At 40.5% G+C, this 21,555-nt stretch overlaps 1 protein-coding gene across 6 annotated transcripts in view; it reads left to right on the top strand.

Annotated features, from left to right (window-relative positions):
* The first annotated feature begins 13,567 nt into the window (after nucleotides 1-13,567).
* Nucleotides 13,568-21,555, top strand: part of LOC103717193 (ABC transporter C family member 13) — a 53,342-nt gene continuing 45,354 nt past the window's right edge. For 2 of the 6 annotated variants that reach the window (XM_008805483.3, XM_008805482.3), the window contains exons 1-6: nucleotides 13,569-13,687; nucleotides 14,060-14,100; nucleotides 14,220-14,304; nucleotides 14,802-14,966; nucleotides 15,058-15,189; nucleotides 18,504-18,604. In XM_008805483.3, coding sequence (XP_008803705.2) covers nucleotides 13,658-13,687; nucleotides 14,060-14,100; nucleotides 14,220-14,304; nucleotides 14,802-14,966; nucleotides 15,058-15,189; nucleotides 18,504-18,604 — 554 coding nt within the window. In that variant the 5' untranslated portion in view covers nucleotides 13,569-13,657. Of the gene's footprint in view, nucleotides 13,688-14,059; nucleotides 14,101-14,219; nucleotides 14,372-14,801; nucleotides 14,967-15,057; nucleotides 15,190-18,503; nucleotides 18,605-21,555 lie in introns of those variants that run through there. The other 4 variants (XM_039119099.1, XM_017845210.3, XM_008805484.4 and 1 more) reach the window with 4 other exon arrangements.

Genomic DNA, 21,555 nt, shown 5'->3' with positions numbered 1-21,555 from the left:
ACAAAAATAGCCTCCCTCTTTATACAAACTTGCATCAAGAATACGTATCACATGAAGGGTAGACTTTATCCATACGCGTGTAAGAATTAACCATTATCTAATAAAGAGACATTCCACCGCTAAAATTGGGTTCTAGTCACATCATTGAGGCTCCTTTCATAATATCATTTTCATACCTCTCGGTTTGCAAATTCGAATCAAACATCCTATTCCTGACTAACTAGTGTCTGCTCCTACCGGTGCAATGTAGTTTTCATCGGCTCGTTTGGTCCTCAAGTGAACAGGTTCAAATTGCATCAGGTGTAAAAAGGGGGGCAAAGTACACAGGGAAGTATTGTTGTTAGGTAAATTGTTAGGCATTCACATAGTTATGTCAGGAGATATAACCGATTGATACAATTGCCTCCTTATATACCCAACCCACGCCTAGAGGCCCCATTACTTCTGGTCCTCTTGCAGTGATCTTGTCTAATTTATATTATAAATGCACAAGTATACCTTCACTTACACTTCTGTCTTGGTGCAATGGTAAGGCTGCTCCGTCATGACTTTGAAGGTTACGAATCTAAAAACAGGAACAATCTTTTCATACCTAAGGTAAGACTCTGTAGATCTATGCCCTTTTCTTAAGTTGTAAGGTGAAGCAAGATTAATGGCAAAATACTTGAGTAGGTTATTCTCAAAATCGTGTACTTGAGCAGAACCTCAACTACTCTCCGGGGTTAACTGCATTTGGCGAATATTAGGAAGAGCATTTGAGTGCCTTTTTCAGTAGATATCGCATATGTTTCTCTTTATATTTCTATCGAGATGCACCTTGTAAGACAAGATGGCCCAGAGAAGCATATTAATTGTACCATATGACATGTTTTATTTGCATGCCTTTGTCTCCAAGCATGCATATATTGAACGTTGCAAGATCTAGAAAGGAGTAGAAATTAAAAATTTACTGTTCTTTTGTTCTTATTGCTGAGTAGGTTGCAAAATACTCCAAAAGACGACATCATTTCTAGAGCCGACAGCGAGAGAAAGTCATGAAAGTGCCAACTTACCAAACTGGTGAAGTCCTAGGCAATTGTATCAAATGACCTGGAATAAAATCCTAACTTCCCTGACTTTATGAAGGTTTAGGATGGTATTTGGAAGAGGGTTTCTTTCTACTAAAAAAAGTAAAAAAAAAACACATTAAAAACAAGAATCCATCAATATAACTACCACGAACAATTCATGTATTTACTAATTCAAGCAAACATAACAATTATATCCAAATGCCCAGTCGCTTGAATGAAAGGCAATGGAACTTCAACAGCTTGAGTGCGTCTAGGTTTCATAGATGAACACTTCGCCCACGATCAAATTAGACTGATGACATAATCCTAATGGAATTGCGATAACTTTAAGTAGATGATAGTAAAGAACTGGTCAATATTTCTGCTCTAACTTATTAAACAGTTTCGATTCAAACCCCTGATTTCATTAAATGCAAGAGGATATACCACTAAGTGCTTGAATATACTCGCTTCTGCGAAATGAAATGTCATCATCCAAAAACGAATTTCTTTCAGCATTGATCTTGTGCTGGACCCCTTCTCTCGGTGATTATTTTAAACAGTTGGACTCGAAGATTGTGTGTTTGTGCAGTAAAGGTACAAGTTTGTGGGCATAATAATCGTTGTGATGATTTACGACAATGTCATTAATAAAACATATACAATTATGGACCCCACGAGATTAGCATCGTAAACAGTAACCAACAAGTTTCACTCATTTTGTCAAAAGATTTGACTGAATTATATTAGTCTGGATGTAGTCCAACATGATTCATCAAGCCCCTTTCTCCTCCATGAAAGTTAATTATAGGATAATGCCGTAATTGACTTAGTCATACATATCATGCAGACTCCAACCAGACCCAATATTTGTCTAAATTCCTCATGTAGACCTAAACCCTTCCCAATGATTTACATGCAGCGGGACCTTTCTGACTTTAGTAAATCAAATTTAGATCCAAGAATATTGGTTGTTTTCTAATTTATTAACCGGGTATATGGAGAGAGACAACTCGGTCAAAAAAAAAAACCCTAAGGAGTCTAAAATGAGTTGATATTAATATATATATATATATATATATATATATATATATAATAGTACAATGAACCAGGTTGCATGTCATAAAAGCAAAGGCCATCCAAATGATTTAGGTGGATTTTTTGAATTAAATTTTAAATTTTAGATTTTTAATATGTGGTTTGATATGAAGCTGAGATGAAGTTATGGAAACGCTTTCCTCTATCCGTCCTCCTAACTTGGTTCTAATCTTTTTCCAATGGCACGGAAGCCTGGACGGTATAAACGTGGGCATGGCATGCAACTCCCCCGAGCTTCTTTTCAGACTTCCCAACGCCAAAACAACCCGGGTGTCAACGCCATCCGAGGCCGTATTCGAGTGGTCCGCGGTTCCAGAGTCTTAAGACCTTCGTTTTTTGGGCAATTCGATGCATAGGGAGGGATGCAGTACGCTGTGCGTGCCATCTGGGAAACCGGGTCGACTGAACCAGCTCGAATTGCTCAGGCACGGGTTCTGTCTTGCTGGCTAATCGTGCTCGCAGTTTTCATCATTTCAAGTCGCAAGGTTTTAATCTTGCAGCTCACAGTTTTGCTCCATTATCCCAGGCTGTATGAAACGTTATATTTTCTAAGATTGTGGTCAATGATATCATACATCCATGCAATTTTTTCATCTTTCCTTTACAACCTTAAATGTGTTTCTTTATCACAACAAGACCAGTGCTGTAGATTGGCAATTAACCACTTCTTTTTTGGACCCTCTCAAAATGCAAATTTTAGAGCTGCAAATTATTTTCTAGACTGACTCACTCATTTGTACATCTGCTTTAGAAAGCCTTACTTCGACTTCATTCTCCTCTGGGCTATTCCCCTATCCCTGATGCCACTTATATTGGTTGCTGCGAACATAGACTAGATCTTGAATCCTTCCTAAGATGATGGTATACCCACTCTTATCCTTAAAAGAGTTCTACTCTTCCAACATTATTCCATAGTTTTGAATTCTCTTATTGGCTAATTTGCATCATGTAAGCCATTTAGGCCAAGTCCGGCAGAGAGAGAAGGATATCAATCTTTTAAATACATAGATGACCTATATATCCATGTTATGTTTTTTAATTTTAATCTTAATTTTTGCAAGGAGACCTATCCATCTTAATTAGATGCGCTTGAGGCCTAAGCATTTTATAAGGTTTTCAACATCTTTGTATCTAGTTTTGCCCACTGTAGACTTACTGGCAATAGTCATGCCATGCAGGGGACCATCAATATGAGGCCACTACGTTGGATGTCAACAAAATATGGTTTATTCAGTACCAAGCAGGATCCAACACCTCTTGTTAGCCCCACTTGATCTTGAGGTTGCAAAACATCACATTTAAAGACATGAATACAGTGATACAACAAAGCAATTTGCGCGGGTGAGCATCCACGAGCTTTGATGCATTCCAGAATGCATGCAAACCTGCCTAATTGTGTCCTTGGATAATTTAAGACCGCATTGCTCATGCACCTGACCACACTCATGAACCCTACTTCATGTTGCCAAACCAACAAAGTAGGCAAGTGGTTGGCAATTCTACAGGTGTCATCCGAGAAAAGCAAACAAACAAACAGGTAGAAAGCTGAGGTTTGAAACAAGACCACCATCACTGAAGCATGCCTTCCTTGGGTCACTCTCTACATGAAAAGGAAGAAAAGGATAGGGAGCTAAAAGGTTGAACAGAGAGGAAGGATCCTTAACCACTGGAGAGGGCAGGAGAGCCTAGTTTATGGGCTACACAATTGTTAGTTCACACGTAATGGCTTCATCCGGACCACTTTGGATGCAACGAACTGTTGCATGATAAAGCCTTTTTTCCTTTTTTTTCTTCTTTCACCACCCTTTTGACCTATAGTTGAATGATTGAATAGTTTGTCTCGGAATATATGTATGTCCCAAATTGAAAGGGATCAGGATCAGTATTAATGCCAGTAGCCTATTAACTATGGCCTATGCAAGGGAAAAGGGAATGACAAGTTGGAAGGAGAAAAAGAGATGAGCATGCATGGATTCCATTATCATGCAGCCGCTTTTCCTAGTCACCTTTGGAAAATACTATGTCATGCAACAAATGATATATAAGTTCAAGGATTAATATGCAGGACCGAGGCATCGAGTACATGACTCTTTCTGGCGTAAGGTGGCAACTACTAATTATATCTCCATCCAGAAATTATATGGACTTTTTCTTTGATGCAAAATATTATAAGGACCTGTATATCGATATCAAAGTGACTACGTGCAAGCAAAGCAAACCAAGTAGCATCTATCTAATCCATGTCGAAACTATAGTATATATACAAGGCGTGACTTGTATCCACCCGGTTACAGGATTGGACATTATATATAGCTACTGGCCTATTTGGTAAGCTGGAGTTTATGTTTTAACTGGAAAAAATAAAAATCAAGATAGCGTGCAGCCTCTGGGACAAGCCATTAGCTTGTTGGAATCACTGCACCTGCATGTGTTTGATTGTGATACATATAATGGGATACTGAAACTTGCTGAAAAAAACCGAGGTGAGCAGAGATCTTGAAAGCTCATTTGAATGAGTTGGCCTAACTACCAGGAAATGTGATGATTTCTTAGGTATCGAAGAATTAAGGATAGTTCGTAATTAAAAGTTACTCATTCACTTCTCATCAATTGACCCTGCAACTTACCAAACGATCGACATCGACGTAGCCCTTCGATCGCACTATAACGGTGCAAATGCTAATAGAACGCTCCATTTCATTCTCGAATCTTGTTTAACATAACTAACCACAGTAAAAACTAGTACAAGTGGCTCATTTCTTTGTGTTCTTATGCATTTTATGCTGTTAGAGTCCCACTCATATCTACATTGTTGTTTGTACGTATCATTGCGTCTCTTCCCGTGAGATTCTCCCAAAAAGATGCTCTCGAGTCACCTGTGGTACCTCTTCTTTTATTTAGGGGTATCAACCAAGAAGAAAGTGTTTAGAAAAATTGATCATGGCTAAGAATGTCATGCCGAGTATATATGATCAAAACATGGCCCCAACTGAGCTGGACCCGGGCCGAGAGAGAGAGAGAGAGAGAGAATCAAGTGGCAATATGGCATGCATTCATGGCGTGAGGTGTTACTTATGATATTGCCATATGAACTCATGGGTCCAAAGTTTCAACCGAGTACTAGATTGATGGAATGATGGGCAATCATGCATCTCCATCTGCCAAGGAAAGTTGTGAGTGGATTATAAAAAACAAAAGGGCTTGCTTTTCTTGTGATGCTTCCTAGTTATCATGAGCTTTTTGAGGACCACACAACTCCTCCCTTTCTCATTATTAGATCTATGCACATAAGGAAACCCTACATATTTTTTCATTAGGTATATTGGATGCATGACTCCAACAGGACACCACCCTTGCCGTGTCTTAAAAGCTGCTAATATAGGGGTGCAACATGAGCTGGTTTATCTAAACCTAATCCCACCAGAACTTTAATCTGGTCTGAGTCAGGCCATCATATTTAACTTAGGCCACACTTGGGTTGCGCATGTCAGCAAATCTTAGTCAGGTTTCACTTGAAGTCCCAAGCAACAAGATTGAAAGCAACTTCATCAAATTTATATAACAACGCTTCGACCACCTCGAGAGAATTTGAATAACATATAAGCCAATCAGCCCTAAGCATGGTCCAAATTATAACATGAATTTGTAAATGGTGATTAAAACTTCATGATTGACAATTTTGGATTTAGTTCAGGGTTGGGCTTTGGTTGCTACATTTATTTTTGGGCCGGACTTAGTGGCTTGCTGGCTTGCTGATTCTACACAAGGCTTGCATCCTTTTATTGGTTATGTTAATGAAATCTTGCAAGGGAGCCAAATCATTAACCCATCTGAGGTAAAAATGGGTTCGTAGCCTGAACCATTTAGAAGGTGGTCATTCATGAGCACCATCAGGAACAGGGCTGCGGTCTGTAAGAAGGTTAGGTCCAATCTTGGCCCTCGGATTACAGCACAATTGGTGCCGGTGTCTTTTGACTCATCCACTCAGTAGGCTAGCTCATGGCTCTTCTCCGCTATAATCTAATTGCATGAAATAAACCGCGAATTGGATCCATTTTGGTTTGATTGGGTAAGTTTTGGTTCTAGCATAGCATCCTCAAAAACAAAAATATTTTTTTTCCATTGCGTCGTATATCCATTCTAGTATGGGACTTGTAAGTTAATTCATGGTTACATTTTCTAGCTACATGTCAAGTATAGGTTGGATTTCGATATACGCGGAACTAATATATATCCCGCTTAATACAAAGGATATGATTTTTTTTTAAAAAATATTTTTAAAATGCAATATAGCAGTGTAACAAATTATAATAAATAGAAAGATTTAATAGTCAAACTTTATTGCACATGAAACAATAAATTTTAATTATAACCAACTAGAAACTTCCGTCATTAAACCTATGTCATTAACAAGTTCTAATATAGTATGTTTTTCTTTTCTAATTATTTTTTAAATGTAGTATGAGATTGTAACAAGTTCTAATAGATATAAGACTAGCCAAATTTCTATTATACATTAAGTAATTAACTCTAATGATGGCCGAATATATCAATTTTAGTAATGCAACTAATTATAATAAATAGAAAATTTCAATAGCTAAATTTTTGTTATATTATATGAATGAGTAATTAAAAATTATTATTTATAGCTTCTAATTGATTAGTACATGATTTTTATTTTAATATAGAATGTGAGAAGGATTTAAATCCTGTCATATTAATTTTCTTACGGTGAGTGGAGAGCTGAGCATTAACAAAACCTTAATTTTAGTATTAACGGAATAGATGATAGATGATCAGGCTTTCAAGGCGAGGACCTGTCTCAATCTGGCCTACCTTTGACAATCAAATATAGCCCAAAGGCCTAGGTCACAAAAATCGAGGCCATATGAAACGATAATGTTAACCCGACTTGACTTCAAAGCATGATCCAAGGGTTCATCCTCTCGCTCGAATATCACTGGGTCGGATCAGAGCCCCCCAGCCTCAAAATTTTCAACCTGCTTGGCCTTAAGACCATGGACATAGGACACTAGAAGCATGTGTTTGATTCGCGGCTAAAATTGAAATGGCCATATTTTTCGATACATTTAGTTCATGATCAAAATAAAAATTCGAATCAGTTTGAAGATTTGGAGCATTTCTCATTCTTTCCAAAAATTGAAATGAAAATGAGACTCTTCTTAAACAAAAGGTTGGAATGGAAGACTTATTTCTATTTCCATTTCAAAGTCCAATCTTTTCTGCCAAACATACTTTAGAATTTTTTCAAACAGCCGTATCATTCTGTGGACGCTAGATCTCGGCCATCCCAAGTCACATCTAAGTTCTAATTCTAAATCAAGCTCTATGGGTATGACTTGGGCATTGGAAATCAAATAGGCCAATCCCCCAACAGCTAAGATGGTGCAGGTTTCCACTGATCTAATGCGAGCTGCAAACTATTGGATTTGGGCCTGTGTGTCTCCACCTCCTGCCACTCAAGCTCCACTCATTCCATATCACTTCTAAATCGTGTTAAGTTTATGCCTCCTTCATCTTATTCTGATATTATTCTTTTATGTATTAAATTGAAAGAATATTTATCACAACCATCTATCAAATGCTTCATTCTCTTGGACAAAACAAGTGCATTATATGTGCCAAATACTTGATCTTAACCCCAACCCGTTCTCCTCGCCATCGGATGTCTCCTGATTGCAATTCTTGAAATAGCACAAGTTTGGAGACTTGTCATCACTGATCAGGATATTTTTAGCAATCTTTCATTGATCAAAACATACTACATTGTCTGTTTAATGAGGCTGGTTCTACCTCGTTGATGTTCACATAATGACAGTGAGAAGCAAGGAAAAAAAAGTAATAAAAGCCATATAAAATTATTTAGAAAAACTTTATTAATACAATAATACATTAACAAGGCTTCATTTTCAAGAGCATTTTCAACTGTTGGATTGTGCTCTAGTAGAGCCTAGGCTTAATTCTTCCAATTTAGGAATGGTCTAGTAGACACGCAATAATTTTAGGACCGATAATTTTAAAAATTTTAATGCTCAAGATGAAGCTTAATAAAACATTCTGAGCATTTAAGTTTATGTATCTAGAGAAACCATAAAAGGGAACACATGGCCTTAAGAGAACTATATTTTTTCGGGTGACGTTTGGTATACCAAAAGGGATCGCTGAGGTGATCCTCAATATGGGATAATTTGATCCATAATGATCTAAGATCATTACATTTGGTATGATTATGTTCTCGTGATTAAAGATCTCCAAATATTCATGAGTAACTTGTTTGATAGTCTATAGAAATTCAAGATCATTGATCATATAATACCAAAATTATCCTTACTTAATCATATAAAAATAAATTAAAATAAATTATTAATTTTATTTTTTATATTAATTATTATATATTTTATAAAAATATATATATTCAGTTTATAAATTATCAGTCCGAAATTCATGCCACATAATTTTTCTCAAAAAAGAAATTCATGCTATATAATTTATGCATCCAGGCATAAATCATGCACGCATCACAATATTTAATATGAGTCGCATGTTTCCAATCACTGAAACAAAAAGAAATATCTCTTTCAAGAAGAAAAAGCCTCAACAGAATCCACTCCTCTGGATGGCAAAACTCTTGGCCGTGCACCCTCGACAGGCAGCCGTCAAGCCAAGTGCTTCTCTGACTCGGAGGATACCTTTCTTTACCGACCGCTTATAGACCGCCCCCATCAACTCCCCCATATATCAACATGGTCCAAGGAAAACTCGACCGTTTATCGATGTTCAATTCTTGAGGCTGTACGGAAAATAGGCGGCTTCGACCTTCCAGGGGAATTGAATGGGGTCACATACCTCTCTTTTTCCTGCTTACGTCGACGAGCTTTCGCATGCGAATCTCGCTTGAGCCCTTTCTCGGTTGACCGCAACCCATCCTTCCCCAAGCCAAGCTATACGTCCGCATATAAGTAATATACGAAACACGGTCGTTCGTACGAGTTAACTATGCTAATCCATCCAGACCGCTCGTTATATAGCGTCATTCTAAAGAAGCCACAACGCTTTATCATGACGCTAACATAGTCGGTTGATCCTTCTCCCGGATACATAAATTTATGCACACGATAAGAAGAGACACCGAGCAGCATAGCCCCAGCGGTCCCAAGAACCAGACTCGAGCAGTTCTAAATACACCCCCCCGATTGCTCAGGACACCCCCCAAAAATAAAAAAAAAATTAAATACTCTCTACACCCCCCCATTTGCTAAGGACACCCCTAAAAAAATAAAAAATCCTAAATTACCCTTCACCCTCCCCACCCCCTCACCTAAATTGCTCTCTACACCTCCCAAACCCCCCCCCCAACCCCGCTCTTCCCCTCCAAAACTCCACTCCAGCCGGCTTCTCCCTTCCGCCCAAAAAACTTCGCCTCAAGCACCTCAAGCACCTCGCCGGCGGCCAAACCCCCTCCGTCTCCCCCTTCTCCCTCGCCCAAAACCCCCCTGTTCCCCCTTCTCCCTCTCGTCGCCGGCATTCTCCCCTTCTCCCTCTCGTCGCCGGCATTCTCCCGGAACCACCTCCCCGGCCATCTCCCGAGCAACGAGCACCTCGCCGGCGCCTCCACGACCACGTCGAGGTAGCTCCCCGCCCCCCCGCCTCCAGTGCTCCGTTCGGCACTGGATCGCCGAACAGAAGGGTTCTGTTCGGCTGAACAGTGCCGAACAGAAGCCCTCTGTTCGGCAACACTCAACCGAACAGAAGCCTTCTGTTCGGCTGCACGGTGCCGAACAGAAGCCTTCTGTTCGGCTGCACAGTGCCGAACAGAATGGTTCTGTCCGGCTCTGAGCAGCCGAACAGAAGCCTTCTGTTCGGCTCTGTGCAGCCGAACAGAAGCCTTCTGTTCGGCACTGTGCAGCCGAACAGAAGGGTTCTGGTGCGTGCCGTGCTGAATTTTGTGCCGAACATTTATGTATGCAATTGAATTATTTTCTTTGATATAGCCTAACATTGAATTTCTATATTTTCAGACATGGATCCCCGTCCCGCCAGAGTTAGACCTACGGCGCCAGCTAGGAGACGTCGTGCTAGGATTGCTTCTCCCGAGCCTGCTCATATGCCATCGGACTCTCCTGAGTCAGAGCATGATGATATGCCCGCTAGGGGCGAAGACGATGAGTCCGTTGGACCATGTCCAGGAGGTCCAGAGGATGAGTCCGTCCTGATCAGTTTCAGGACGCATATAGCAGCTTCCATCTGGAGGCAACAGGTATTGTTTATTTGTTATAGCATTATATTTTGTTTATTGTTGTTTTATAAAGTAGTAGTAATTATACATTTATATTACAGGAACGAGCTCCACTAAAGTGCATGAACCATACTGCCAAGGTTGGTGAATGGAAGTGGTGGTCTTCAAACCAACCAAATACCAGGTTCAGAGCACTATTGAGGCAGTCGGGCCTCGTAGAGTTAGTACAGTGCTCTTATCGATTCATCGATAAGATTCTGATTTCGGGCTTCGTAGAGAGATGGCAGCCCGAGACGAACACCAGCGATCATTATACTCGTCTCTGGATAGGTACCGAACTCTCTCTGCAGTGCACTCCAGCGATCATTATACTCGTCTTCCGTGGAGGACAGCACTAGTACATTCCAACTCATAATAAATTTATCCCATTTCTCCTTCAATTCGAAAAATTTTTTGCACTTGGCCAAAACATTCCTACTAATATGCCATCTACATAATAAATGTCTAGCAGTAGGAAATACTCTATGAATTGCATTCATCAAAGCCAAGTCTCTATCTGTAACAATCAACTCAGGCAAAACATCATCAGCTATGACACTGCGCAATCTCTCTAATGCCCAAGTATAGTTTTCTTCCCCCTCAGAATTTAAGTATACAAAAGCAACTGAAAATGTCATGTCAGTAGATGTCACCCCCACAATCTCTAAGAGCGGAAGACGATACCTATTCGTCTTGTACGTGCAATCCATTATCAACACACGGGGAAATGCACGGAACAAATCAATGCTGCCAGGGTGTGCCCAAAATAAGTCATGCACAACATCCGTATTAGTACAATTCCTATGCCACTCAATATATTTAGCCTCTGATAATTTACCTAATAGATGTTGCATTTCAGACCTCCCGGCTTTCTCTGCAACCTTAAACCGTTGACGTACATTGTAGATAGTCTTGATAGTCGTAACATTGAGGGCATCTCTTTCCTTCAATGTGGATAATATGTCCTTTGGACGAACCAAACTCTTCGACATATCCACTAACAATTCCGTCTCCTGCTCAGATAATCTCCCTGCATATGAGTGCCCCTCCAGATTCTCTGCAGCGGAATGATTGTGCACTCCACATACGACCAGTAATATCCAATCATCCGCAGTATCCAATTTCTTTCCTCTTAATGCAAAAGGGCATCCACACTTCTTTGTCCCACAGGCAGTCTTTATTCGCTTTTCTTTTGTGGTTCGGTACGTCCCACCCCTCTCACAACCTAACGTAATTCTGGGTTTCTTAGAAATGGTACCTGCATCGGATGATTTGATTACAACAACAAAACCATTTCGCCTCCCAGCTTCACGACACCAATTACACAAGTCCTCTCTACTCTTGAAGATCTATACATTAAACAATTTATGTAAGTACACAGTTGTAAAAATAGCTCGCTAAACTAATACAAAATTGCACAATATATTATAATACCTCGTAAGTTGTAAATTCGCTTGTGTAATCCAGTACAAATTCTGATCCAATTATACTCGATTCGGTTGTAGCATAGCCCTATATATAAAATAATTTATCACCAAGAATTAATGAATCAGAGGATCTGTTCGGCACAAAATTCAGCACGGCACGCGATTTGGCACGAGAAGGCTTCTGTTCGGCTGCAGAGTGCCGAACAGAAGCCTTCTGTTCGGCTGCAGTGTGCCGGACAGAAGCCTTATGTTCGGCACTGTGCAGCCGAACAGAAGCCTTCTGTTCGGTAGAGCGTTGCCGAACAGAAGGCTTCTGTTCGGCACTATGCAGCCGAACAGAAGCCTTTTGTTCGGCGATCCAGTGCCGAACGGAGCACGAACCGTGAAAAAAAAAACTTTCGAAACAAGGTGGAACACGTACCTTTGCGGCCGATTCTTCGTCCCAAATCACTAGTTGCTTGTCCATGCTTCGAATGGGGCTTAAATCTCCTTCAAAGATCGCCTAAACGATGTAAATGGATCGAGGGGTTTAAGGGGGGTTTGAGGGGTGGTTTTTTTTTTCCTTTTCAAAACGAAACGGAGGAGGAGACGGAGGAGGAGGAAGGGGGGTGTACTGAGAAAATTTCAAGGGCAATATGGTAATTACACTAAAGGTTAGTTTGGGTATTTTTTTTTTGGTTTTTGGGGGGTGTCCTGAGCAATCGGGGGGGGGGTGTATTTAGAACTACGGGTAGTTCTATATACACCCCCCCTATTGCTCAGGACACCCCCCAAAAACCAAAAAAAAATACCCAAACTAACCTTTAGTGTAATTACCATATTGCCCTTGAAATTTTCTCATACACCCCCCTTCCTCCTCCTCCGTTTCGTTTTGAAAAGAAAAAAAAAAAACCCCTCAAACCCCCCTTAAACCCCTCCTCCCCCGTTCCCCCTTCTCCCTCTCGTCGCCGGCATTCTCCCGATCTCCGACCACCTCGCCGGCTTCTCCCGGAACCACCTCGCCGGCTTCTTCCGAAATTTTTTTTTTTCACGGTTCGTGCTCCGTTCGGCACTGGATCGCCGAACAAAAGGCTTCTGTTCGGCTGAACAGTGCCGAACAGAAGCCTTCTGTTCGGCAACCCTCAACCGAACAGATCTGTTCGGCTGCATAGTGCCGAACAGAAGGTTTCTGTCCGGCACTGTTTAGCCGAACAGAAGCCTTTTGTTCGGCGATCCAGTGCCGAACGGAGCACGAACCGTGAAAAAAAAAAATTTCGGAAGAAGCCGGCGAGGTGGTTCCGGGAGAAGCCGGCGAGGTGGTCGGAGATCGGGAGAATGCCGGCGACGAGAGGGAGAAGGGGGAACGGGGGGGTTTTGGGCGTTGGCGAGGTGTTTTGGAGGGGAAGAGCGGGGTGGGGGGGGTTTGGGGGGTGTAGAGAGCAATTTAGGTGAGGGGGTGGGGAGGGTGGGGGGTAATTTAGAAATTTTTAATTTTTTAGGGGTGTCCTTAGCAAATGGGGGGTGTAGAGAGTATTTAATTTTTTTTTAATTTTTGGGGGGTGTCCTGAGCAATAGGGGGGGTGTATATAGAACCACCCTAGAACTACCCACCAGACTCTCGACCTATTTAAGGAAAAGCCACTCCAAGAACCCGAAATTACCAAGCCGGCCCTCCCCGTCGCCCATCTTCTCGTTTCGGGCTCCCTTATAAGCCTCCCCAACAACCCCCCCCCTCCCCTTCACTCTCAGTCTCTCCTCGTCTCTTCGCTCACTGTTCATCTCCTCCTCCTCGGCTCCTCCTCCCTTCTATGGACGTCATATGCCCTAAAACTCCCATCGTAAGTCCTTTATTCTCTTCATTTTTTGGATTTGAATCCTTTTTGTTCTTCTTTTTTCTTGCATTTTTTTCCTTTTCTTCGCTGTTCTGGTGTCTTATCTTTGATTTGTGAAACTCGATTTCCCCTTCTTTTATCGGTAGTTTTTTGATCCGTTCCAAGAGCTGTTGCAGTTCTTGGTCTCATTTTTCTCGAATTCTTTTTCTCGGTAGTTTCTTGGAAGCATAGGTCATGATCCAGAGCTTGTTCTCTGCCTGATATGTTTATTTCCGTCGTTTTGATCTTCTTGCGGTTTATGTAACCCTAATTCTTCGCCAAAATAGGCTTCTTCAAATTCTTGATTTCTTTGCTAATGGCTTTCGTTTTGGTTTGCAGGTGTGGGATGGGAAAAGCTTCACGCCCTGCTTCGAGAATATATATCCTTTTTGGGTTCTTAGTGTCTTGATTCATGCCTTATGCCTCTGTAAATAGATTAACGTGATATTCTTGCTTCTTTTTCTTGTTCGAGAATCTTTTTTTCCATAACTTACTGCACAGTATTAGGCTTTGGAGCAAATATGATCACTGTAGCTGCGGTCGTAGTTCTTGGAGTAAATAAAAGGAACGCTACAACAACCAGGGTAACTTCTAATGGGCACTTGGTTCCCTTGTCGCTCCTAGAATCCTAGCTTTGCTCTCTTATCTGCGGTACTCCCTCTTTAATATATGTTTTCTCTGTATTTCTTTTTCTTTTCTTTGTTTTCTTTGAGCTGTTGTCAGCTCTTCTTTTGGCTAGGATTTTCTGAATTTTGCTCCTCTTACTAATGTTTTTAGTTCTTTTCTCTCAACGTAGTGTCTTTCATTGCCTTACCCTTTTGTCGTTGTGGTCACCATTCTATTTGTGTCTGTGCGAGTCTTTATCATTGATTTGATCTGATTTCTCTTTGTTCTCTCATTTTTGTATTGTTTGGACTTTTGACTAGTGTTCAAGTCCTATGTCATCTTTTGATTTCTTCATTACGACTCTGGAATTGAGGGGCTTGGAGCTTCTTTCTTTTATCTTCTGTGATATATGTCTTCTTTTCTTTCTTTTTTTTTTTCTTTTTTCCAGTGCTCATAATTTTCATATTTTCTGCAGAACATCAGGATAGGCCTTTTGGGAAAGGTGTTTTTACACATTCTACCTGCTTTTGGAGCATGCCTTTCTTTCTATGAAATGTTTTTACTTATGAAGAGCAGCCTTGAAGGACATAATGTTGAGTATCATGATTGGCTTTTCAGATGCTCTCAGTTTGCTTCATGGGTAAGCTGTCTGATCACTACCTGTCTCTGGACAAACACAAATTTTTCTTTGCTCAAATCCTGGCATACATTGTGTATGTGTACCTGTGCAGATGACCATTTTGCTAGTCTCAAACTTCAGTTACTGGTTTCATGTATTTTGCAATCCTATCTTATGCTTTTGGTGGATTTTGAAGCCTGTTCTGGAGATCCCTCTTTTGCTCACGAAGTTCTCATCCCTAGAGGTATTATGTAATCTGTGCTTGCATAACCTTTGTAAGCTTTGGGCTTGATTAACAATATGAATTCCTCTTTCTTCTGTCAATATACTGTTCATATGAAGAGAAATTGCCAATATTATACATTTACGTTCCATAGCCACAACATTGTCTGGTGATGTAGCTATGCTGACAAATGCAGTATATTGTGGATTCTTGTATAAAAGTTAGTCATAACCAAGGTAGGGCGTACCGGTACTGAATCGGTACCACTGGTTCGGCATTCTGTAGGCTTTTTTTTTGGAATTCTCTCTCTTTTCCAACTTTTTATATGAATTTAAGTCTAATTTGATATTTTTTTGTTGTCTTCTTCATATTTTTTTTATATTTTTTGATGTTTCTATGATCCTGGTTTAAGTTAGATGAGCATCCTTTTGTTTTAAAAATAATACAATCATAAAATGAACAATGTAAAAGATGTTCAAATCAAGATACAATCAATTACATACTTTTAAAGCACTCTTGGATATCTAAAATCGGGTCGAATGATGATGCTTCTCGTAGATATCCAGATCATCAGCATAATAAGAAGGCAGATCAACCCACCTCTCTAACCAAGCAGTGTTGTAGTCTTGTAGGCTTAATCCCTGAGGAATGCGCGCCGGGTTATAAGAACTCTCAGATCTCTCGCTGAAGCTCTACCTCTGAAAGGTGTCCTCTTGCTGATAATATGGCTATGGAGGAGCCCATCCAAATATGCCGACAGCAAAATCCGACCTGTGAGACTCTTCGGGTTGTATAGGATAGTAGCCATCGGAAGATGACTTCGATGCACCCTGTCCATAGGCTGCCTGAGGCTGCGAATAATAGGATCCAGTATACGACTCGGAACTTGATATATCTATGGATCCTACTCCAAATGCGAGGTCATTTGCAGCTGCATCCTGTCCTCCTAAACGACCTCGAGGAGTCCGTCTTCTATATGCAATGGTATCCTTACGGGCTCTATCAGATGGCCTACCGTGGTTCCTATTTTATGTAGCATGTGTAAACTGGGACTCACCGGTATATCGAAGACTAGCCTCTGCTTGTGTCTCATAAGCAGTACCATATTGTCCTTCACTCTCTCCATGGTTAGCAGATCCATCACCACCAGATCCTTTATCGCCACTACTCCAGGTCTCCTCGTCGACACTATTTATTAGGACCCTTTGTTTTTTTTTGGTTTGCTGGACAGCTACCTTCTTACCCTTCGTGTCTCTCTCTGCCTGATATGTTGCCCTCTTGACCGAGAAGACTGGATACGATAGTGTCCTCGTATGAGCATCTCTCGATCATGTCTTTGAAAGGGTGTCTCATACCAGTCATTTGGTGACTGGCTCCCCTCTGGCTGCGGTTGATCAATTGTTGGAGTGCGTGGAATATTGCGCCCAATCCATTGCTCTGGATTGACGCTAGCCTCACTAGCTATGAAGCCGATCGGTCGTGGAGGCGATTCTAGCTCGTCAAGCTCCGGCTCTTGCTACTGGCCCACAAGGCAGCTGACCATAAGATCATCGTCATCATCGTCGAAAGCCTTATATATTGGATCTGCTTACTTGAGCTCTGCTTTCTCCTGAATGCACTTTAGCCTCAATTGCAGATTGTAGTACATATATACAAGGTCGTTGAGGCGCTTCTGTGTCAAGCGGTTCCTCTACTTACTGTGTATGAGGGCGAAGGTGGACCAGTTGTACTCACAACCACTCAAAAAGACTGTCTAAAAAGGAATCCAGATAGCAATTCACTTAAGATTTTTTGCAGGCACCCCAAAATAAATTCACCATTATGTTGCAAAAAATAGATATTAGTACCATATTAGTAACCCTCTAACGCCAGTTGAATGTCCTCCTGATGCGTAACGTACCTGAATTCATAGTTGTCTTACTCACGACAGCTGCTCGCTGTCGAAAGCTGTTGCTGTCTTCTCTAAATAATTTGGTCTGTGAACAAGAAGCGTGTTGTATTATGTTAATAATAGAAGATACCAGTAAATTTACACATACTACTAAAGTTAACTTCTAGACATAGGGCCGCGACTTCTGGATTAGGCTCCATCTTATAAATGATATCGCAGAGCCGCTAGAAGTTTGTCATCCATACCAATTTTATGTTCGTTGTACTGGAATCGGGGGTTCAGATAGTATGCTGCACGTAGACGAGATCGTTTTAGTAAAATTATACAAGTACAACCATCAGTATAATTATTAATGTTCGTGCTTACCTGCTAGATTCAATTTTCTACCTATTTGGGCTCTCCACCGCCGCTCAATGATGTTGATGTACTCCTGGGCATGGGCTGGATCTGCCTCTATGATCTGAGCCTTTGCCCTCTCCATCATGTGATACAGGAAGCCTATCTGAGGGTACCTCTCGCTATCTACGGCCCGCATCACTTCATATAATGGTTTGATAGCCTTGACTATCGCAGTGGCTCGTTGCCAGAATGTCTGCCTCGTCACCAAGTCTTCCATTTTGCTCCCTTCAGTGTCAACCTGGGCATATCTACTTTTCTGCCACTCGGAACTGACAAACATCTAACGTAAAGCTCCTTTCTTTTCGAGAAGGCTATCAAGTCTCGTATGACTCATAACCTATATTATATATCAAGAATTTAGTGAGGGCCATGCACTTGCTGAGGTACCAATTGTGATCTTTTTCATTCTTATTGTCGACTCATCCATTATGAAATAATGTTGCTATAACATGATTACTATGCTGATTCTTAATCTTCAAAATAGAATTATCTGACTTTTGTCTGTGTTTTACATTTCTTTTCCTCCAAGATGCTATATTTAGGGTGTTGCACTTGCTCAAGAATTTCATTCTTGCATCTTCCCTTATTTATTGGGTCTTCCGATGTTCTTTGAATAATTAAAATGAATGTGATTTGTTGCTTGAGGATCCCATCAAGACCAATATTGGTTGGCTTTAAGTTACATTATGCTATCTACAGTTGTGTTGAACACTAATATATTCGGTGTACCGTAATACACAACCTCAAAATAAGTTTATTTTTGTCCTTTGTTATATTAAATATTCATTCATTTGTTATATTGAATGTTAATCTGGGCATATACCTATTTTTCGTCCACGTTGTTGCTAGTGTTTTACCAGCATATATGAAATCAGATCTGTGATCTTTTTTAGGAAACATGTAGGTAGTAAAAGAAAACCATGAATCTGTATATAGTTTTATTAGACCTAGTGTAACTTTTCTAGAATAATCTTCTTAGGGAGAAGGTATTGGTTCCTTTAACTAATTTCTTGCTATATTACTTATTCAGAATTTCATGTGACAGGTTATAACATGTTTGAAAGAGAGTTCTTCTATTTTTGCTGAATTCATGTTTGGTCTCTTTGTCATTGTGGTAAAAGCAATGCATGCATCTAATGAAGAAAGGTACTTCCTGTTTATCTATTTGTTTCCTGCATTCCTTTATGTCTTATGTTGTGCTGCTGGTTTGATCACCAGATGGCATCAAATTTCTGCATTATAGTTTCCTGCTTTATGGAAGATGCTATTGCCCAGATGGGATGCTGCATCATATAGTTTATATAAAAAAATGTGAAGTTCATTGAATATGGAAATTTAGTTGCAAGTTCTGACAATTTATTTTATTAAATTCAATGCCTCTATGGTTTAAGTGGATGCTGAAATATCTTCTGTAAAAGCAATTTTACAACAAAGAACGGCTATAAATAATGCAATATTCCCCGGGAAATCTTGAACTTACTCATGCAAAGCAATGCTTTTGACTAAGTGATTCTTGTCTCATAAATTGACCAGAACAACTCTTCAGAGCTTGATGTTGTATGCTGAGTGTTGTGGTGTGTGACAATTGGCAAGCTACAGAAAAATATAATTTATATTCTTAGAAAAAGAAAGAGCACCAGTAATTTTTTTTTCTTTGATTCTGATTTAGTGATGAATATACATATTTGGATGTAAACTAGGGCGCACCCTCCTTTGTTCATTGACAATTTCATTTTCTTTGTTACTATCACCAATGCTTGGACCTGAAATACTTCACTTCTCACAGTAAATTTGAACTCTATTCTTTCAAGAGTTCTACTGCATGTCTGTTTTATATATTAATATTAAATATATATGTGAATCACTTTATTTCTTTATTTCAAGGACTCCAATTTCAGCTTAGGATTATGTCAATATATCAGAATCTGTAGGATGAGTTCAATAGAATTGTAAAATTCTATAATGAGGACTACAGAGAACAGCATATCTGGTAGAGAAAAGCAGTAATATTTTATTTTAGCATAAATTGTTGAAAATGAACAAGGGATGAAAGTACGACAAACAAACTAACTGATACAAGTCAATATCAATTTCTCAATATACATATAAATATTTTGCAGCATGCAGAGATTTGCAAGGATCCGATCTGAATCTTACTGCTTTGAGGTTGCACCGACGTCAGATCTTGGAATTTTGGAGAAAAACTTTCATTTTATAAATTATCTTCTCATCACAAATAAGAAAGTAAATGATACCCAAAAACTTGATAACATGACCCGATTATTTTATAATAGTCGGCATGGATCCAAGTTTTCGATAACCTTATCGGTTCAAATTCAGATTTTATATAGGATCTGATTTCTTTTTGGGTAGAACTCGGATTTAACTATGTTTGAGACCTAAAACCAATAGCTTGAATTCTGGAAATGAACTATATATATGGTATATGTATATATAGGAATATAAAGATAATTGGCTACATAATTTGTGTTATATTCCTTTTCTTCATATTTGAATTTACATCTTTTTCTAATGCATGCTCTTCTTAACTCTTACATGTTGCTATTTTAATTCCAAAATCCTAACCAAAATTTAGATTTGGATCATGTTTCAATCAAACTAAATATAATAGAATTTAAATCTATTTCAAAGTGATTAGATTTTTTCAAAACCAGCCATTTACATCTTATATCATGCTCCTTTTGTATTACAATCTGCCACAAACTATTGTGATAAGAGTCCTTTTAGCAAGGGAGGAAGAGTCGTTCCAAACCGCCCGATTCGAGATACATCGAGCCGTACCGGCGGCGAATAGGGCGGTATTGGTGGCGGACTAGGATGGTTTCGACAATGAAATTAAGAAACTGACGAAGGAGAAGAAGAGAGAAAAGGAAAGAGAGGAGAAGAGAGAGAGAGTGGAGGGAGGGAGAGGAAGAGAGAGGAGGGTGGTGGACATTCGGCGGAGGGCTATGGATGCCTGGAGAGCTGCGCGGAGGGGTGGAGGATTGGGTCTGCCTCTGGTTTTCTTGATTCCTTCGAAGCAGGGGTTCTGGAGGGGGCCTTCTTTTTAATGTGTAAAATTTTAAGTCGGGGTCTGCCGACTTTACTTAAAATTTTTCAAATTAAAAAGAACCCCTTTTTGGGACCCCTGTTTCGAACGAAATAAGGAAGGCGGACCCCATTCTCCGCCCCTCCGAGTGGCTTCCCAGCCTCCGCCAGATGTCCACCACCCTTCCTCTCTCTTCCTCTTCCTCTCTCTCCTCCCTCTCTCTTTTTCTCGCTCCTGTTCACCCTCTCCCTCGCTCTCTCTGCCGTGTTGGGCTGCGCTTCGCCGACCTTCCTCTCTTTTCCTCCCTCCTCCCCTCTCTCTTTTCCTCTCTCCCATTTTCTCTCTCCTGTCCTTAGGGGTGCAAATGGGTCGTATCGGACCGGGTCTTGAGTAGCCCCGACCCAACCCTGTTTTTTGTTTGGATCCTAATTTTGGATCCAGACCCAACCTAATAGAATATCGAGTCGGGTCCACAGCCACAATTTTTGACCTAATGGGTCATTCGAGTTGGGTCTATCCAACCCAAAAAATTTGGGCCCGGTTCGGATTTGTGTCGGGTCTGTTTGTTCAGGTCCGGCTCATCAATTAAAAAAAATAACTCATTAAGTCCTAAAACCAATATGATCCACATAGACATCGCGTGCTTTTTCGCTCATGGCAACGGTCCATAATTAATTTCAAAAGGCCCACATGACCTCATGGGCCGATTCTCTAGTCTTTGTACATGGATCCTTTGACAGCTTCGACTCTCTCTGGGTATTGGATAACAACCTGCATTCTCTCATGAGCTCAAACACCTCCATGTCCATCAGAACTAAAATCGTATATACCTTCTTCGTTTAGCTATTTTGTCAAACATGCAGCAAGCGCCAAAAGCACTTGGATTTCCTCAAGTGCTCGGAGAGAAGGTTGGGGAATGGCGAGGTGCGTAGGTTCATGACCTCGACGACCTCTCTCACCTTGGCTTGCTTGCAGCGAGTGCTGAGACCGACGACACGGTGGGTGGTGGACAATCGATGACACATACGTCATCTACTCAAGTCGGTGA

This window comes from Phoenix dactylifera, unplaced genomic scaffold (assembly GCF_009389715.1).
Source record: "Phoenix dactylifera cultivar Barhee BC4 unplaced genomic scaffold, palm_55x_up_171113_PBpolish2nd_filt_p 000488F, whole genome shotgun sequence".
Lineage (NCBI taxonomy): Eukaryota > Viridiplantae > Streptophyta > Magnoliopsida > Arecales > Arecaceae > Phoenix > Phoenix dactylifera.
The sequence above is the reverse complement of the archived record's forward strand: the minus strand, read 5'-3'. Positions and strand labels throughout refer to the sequence as shown.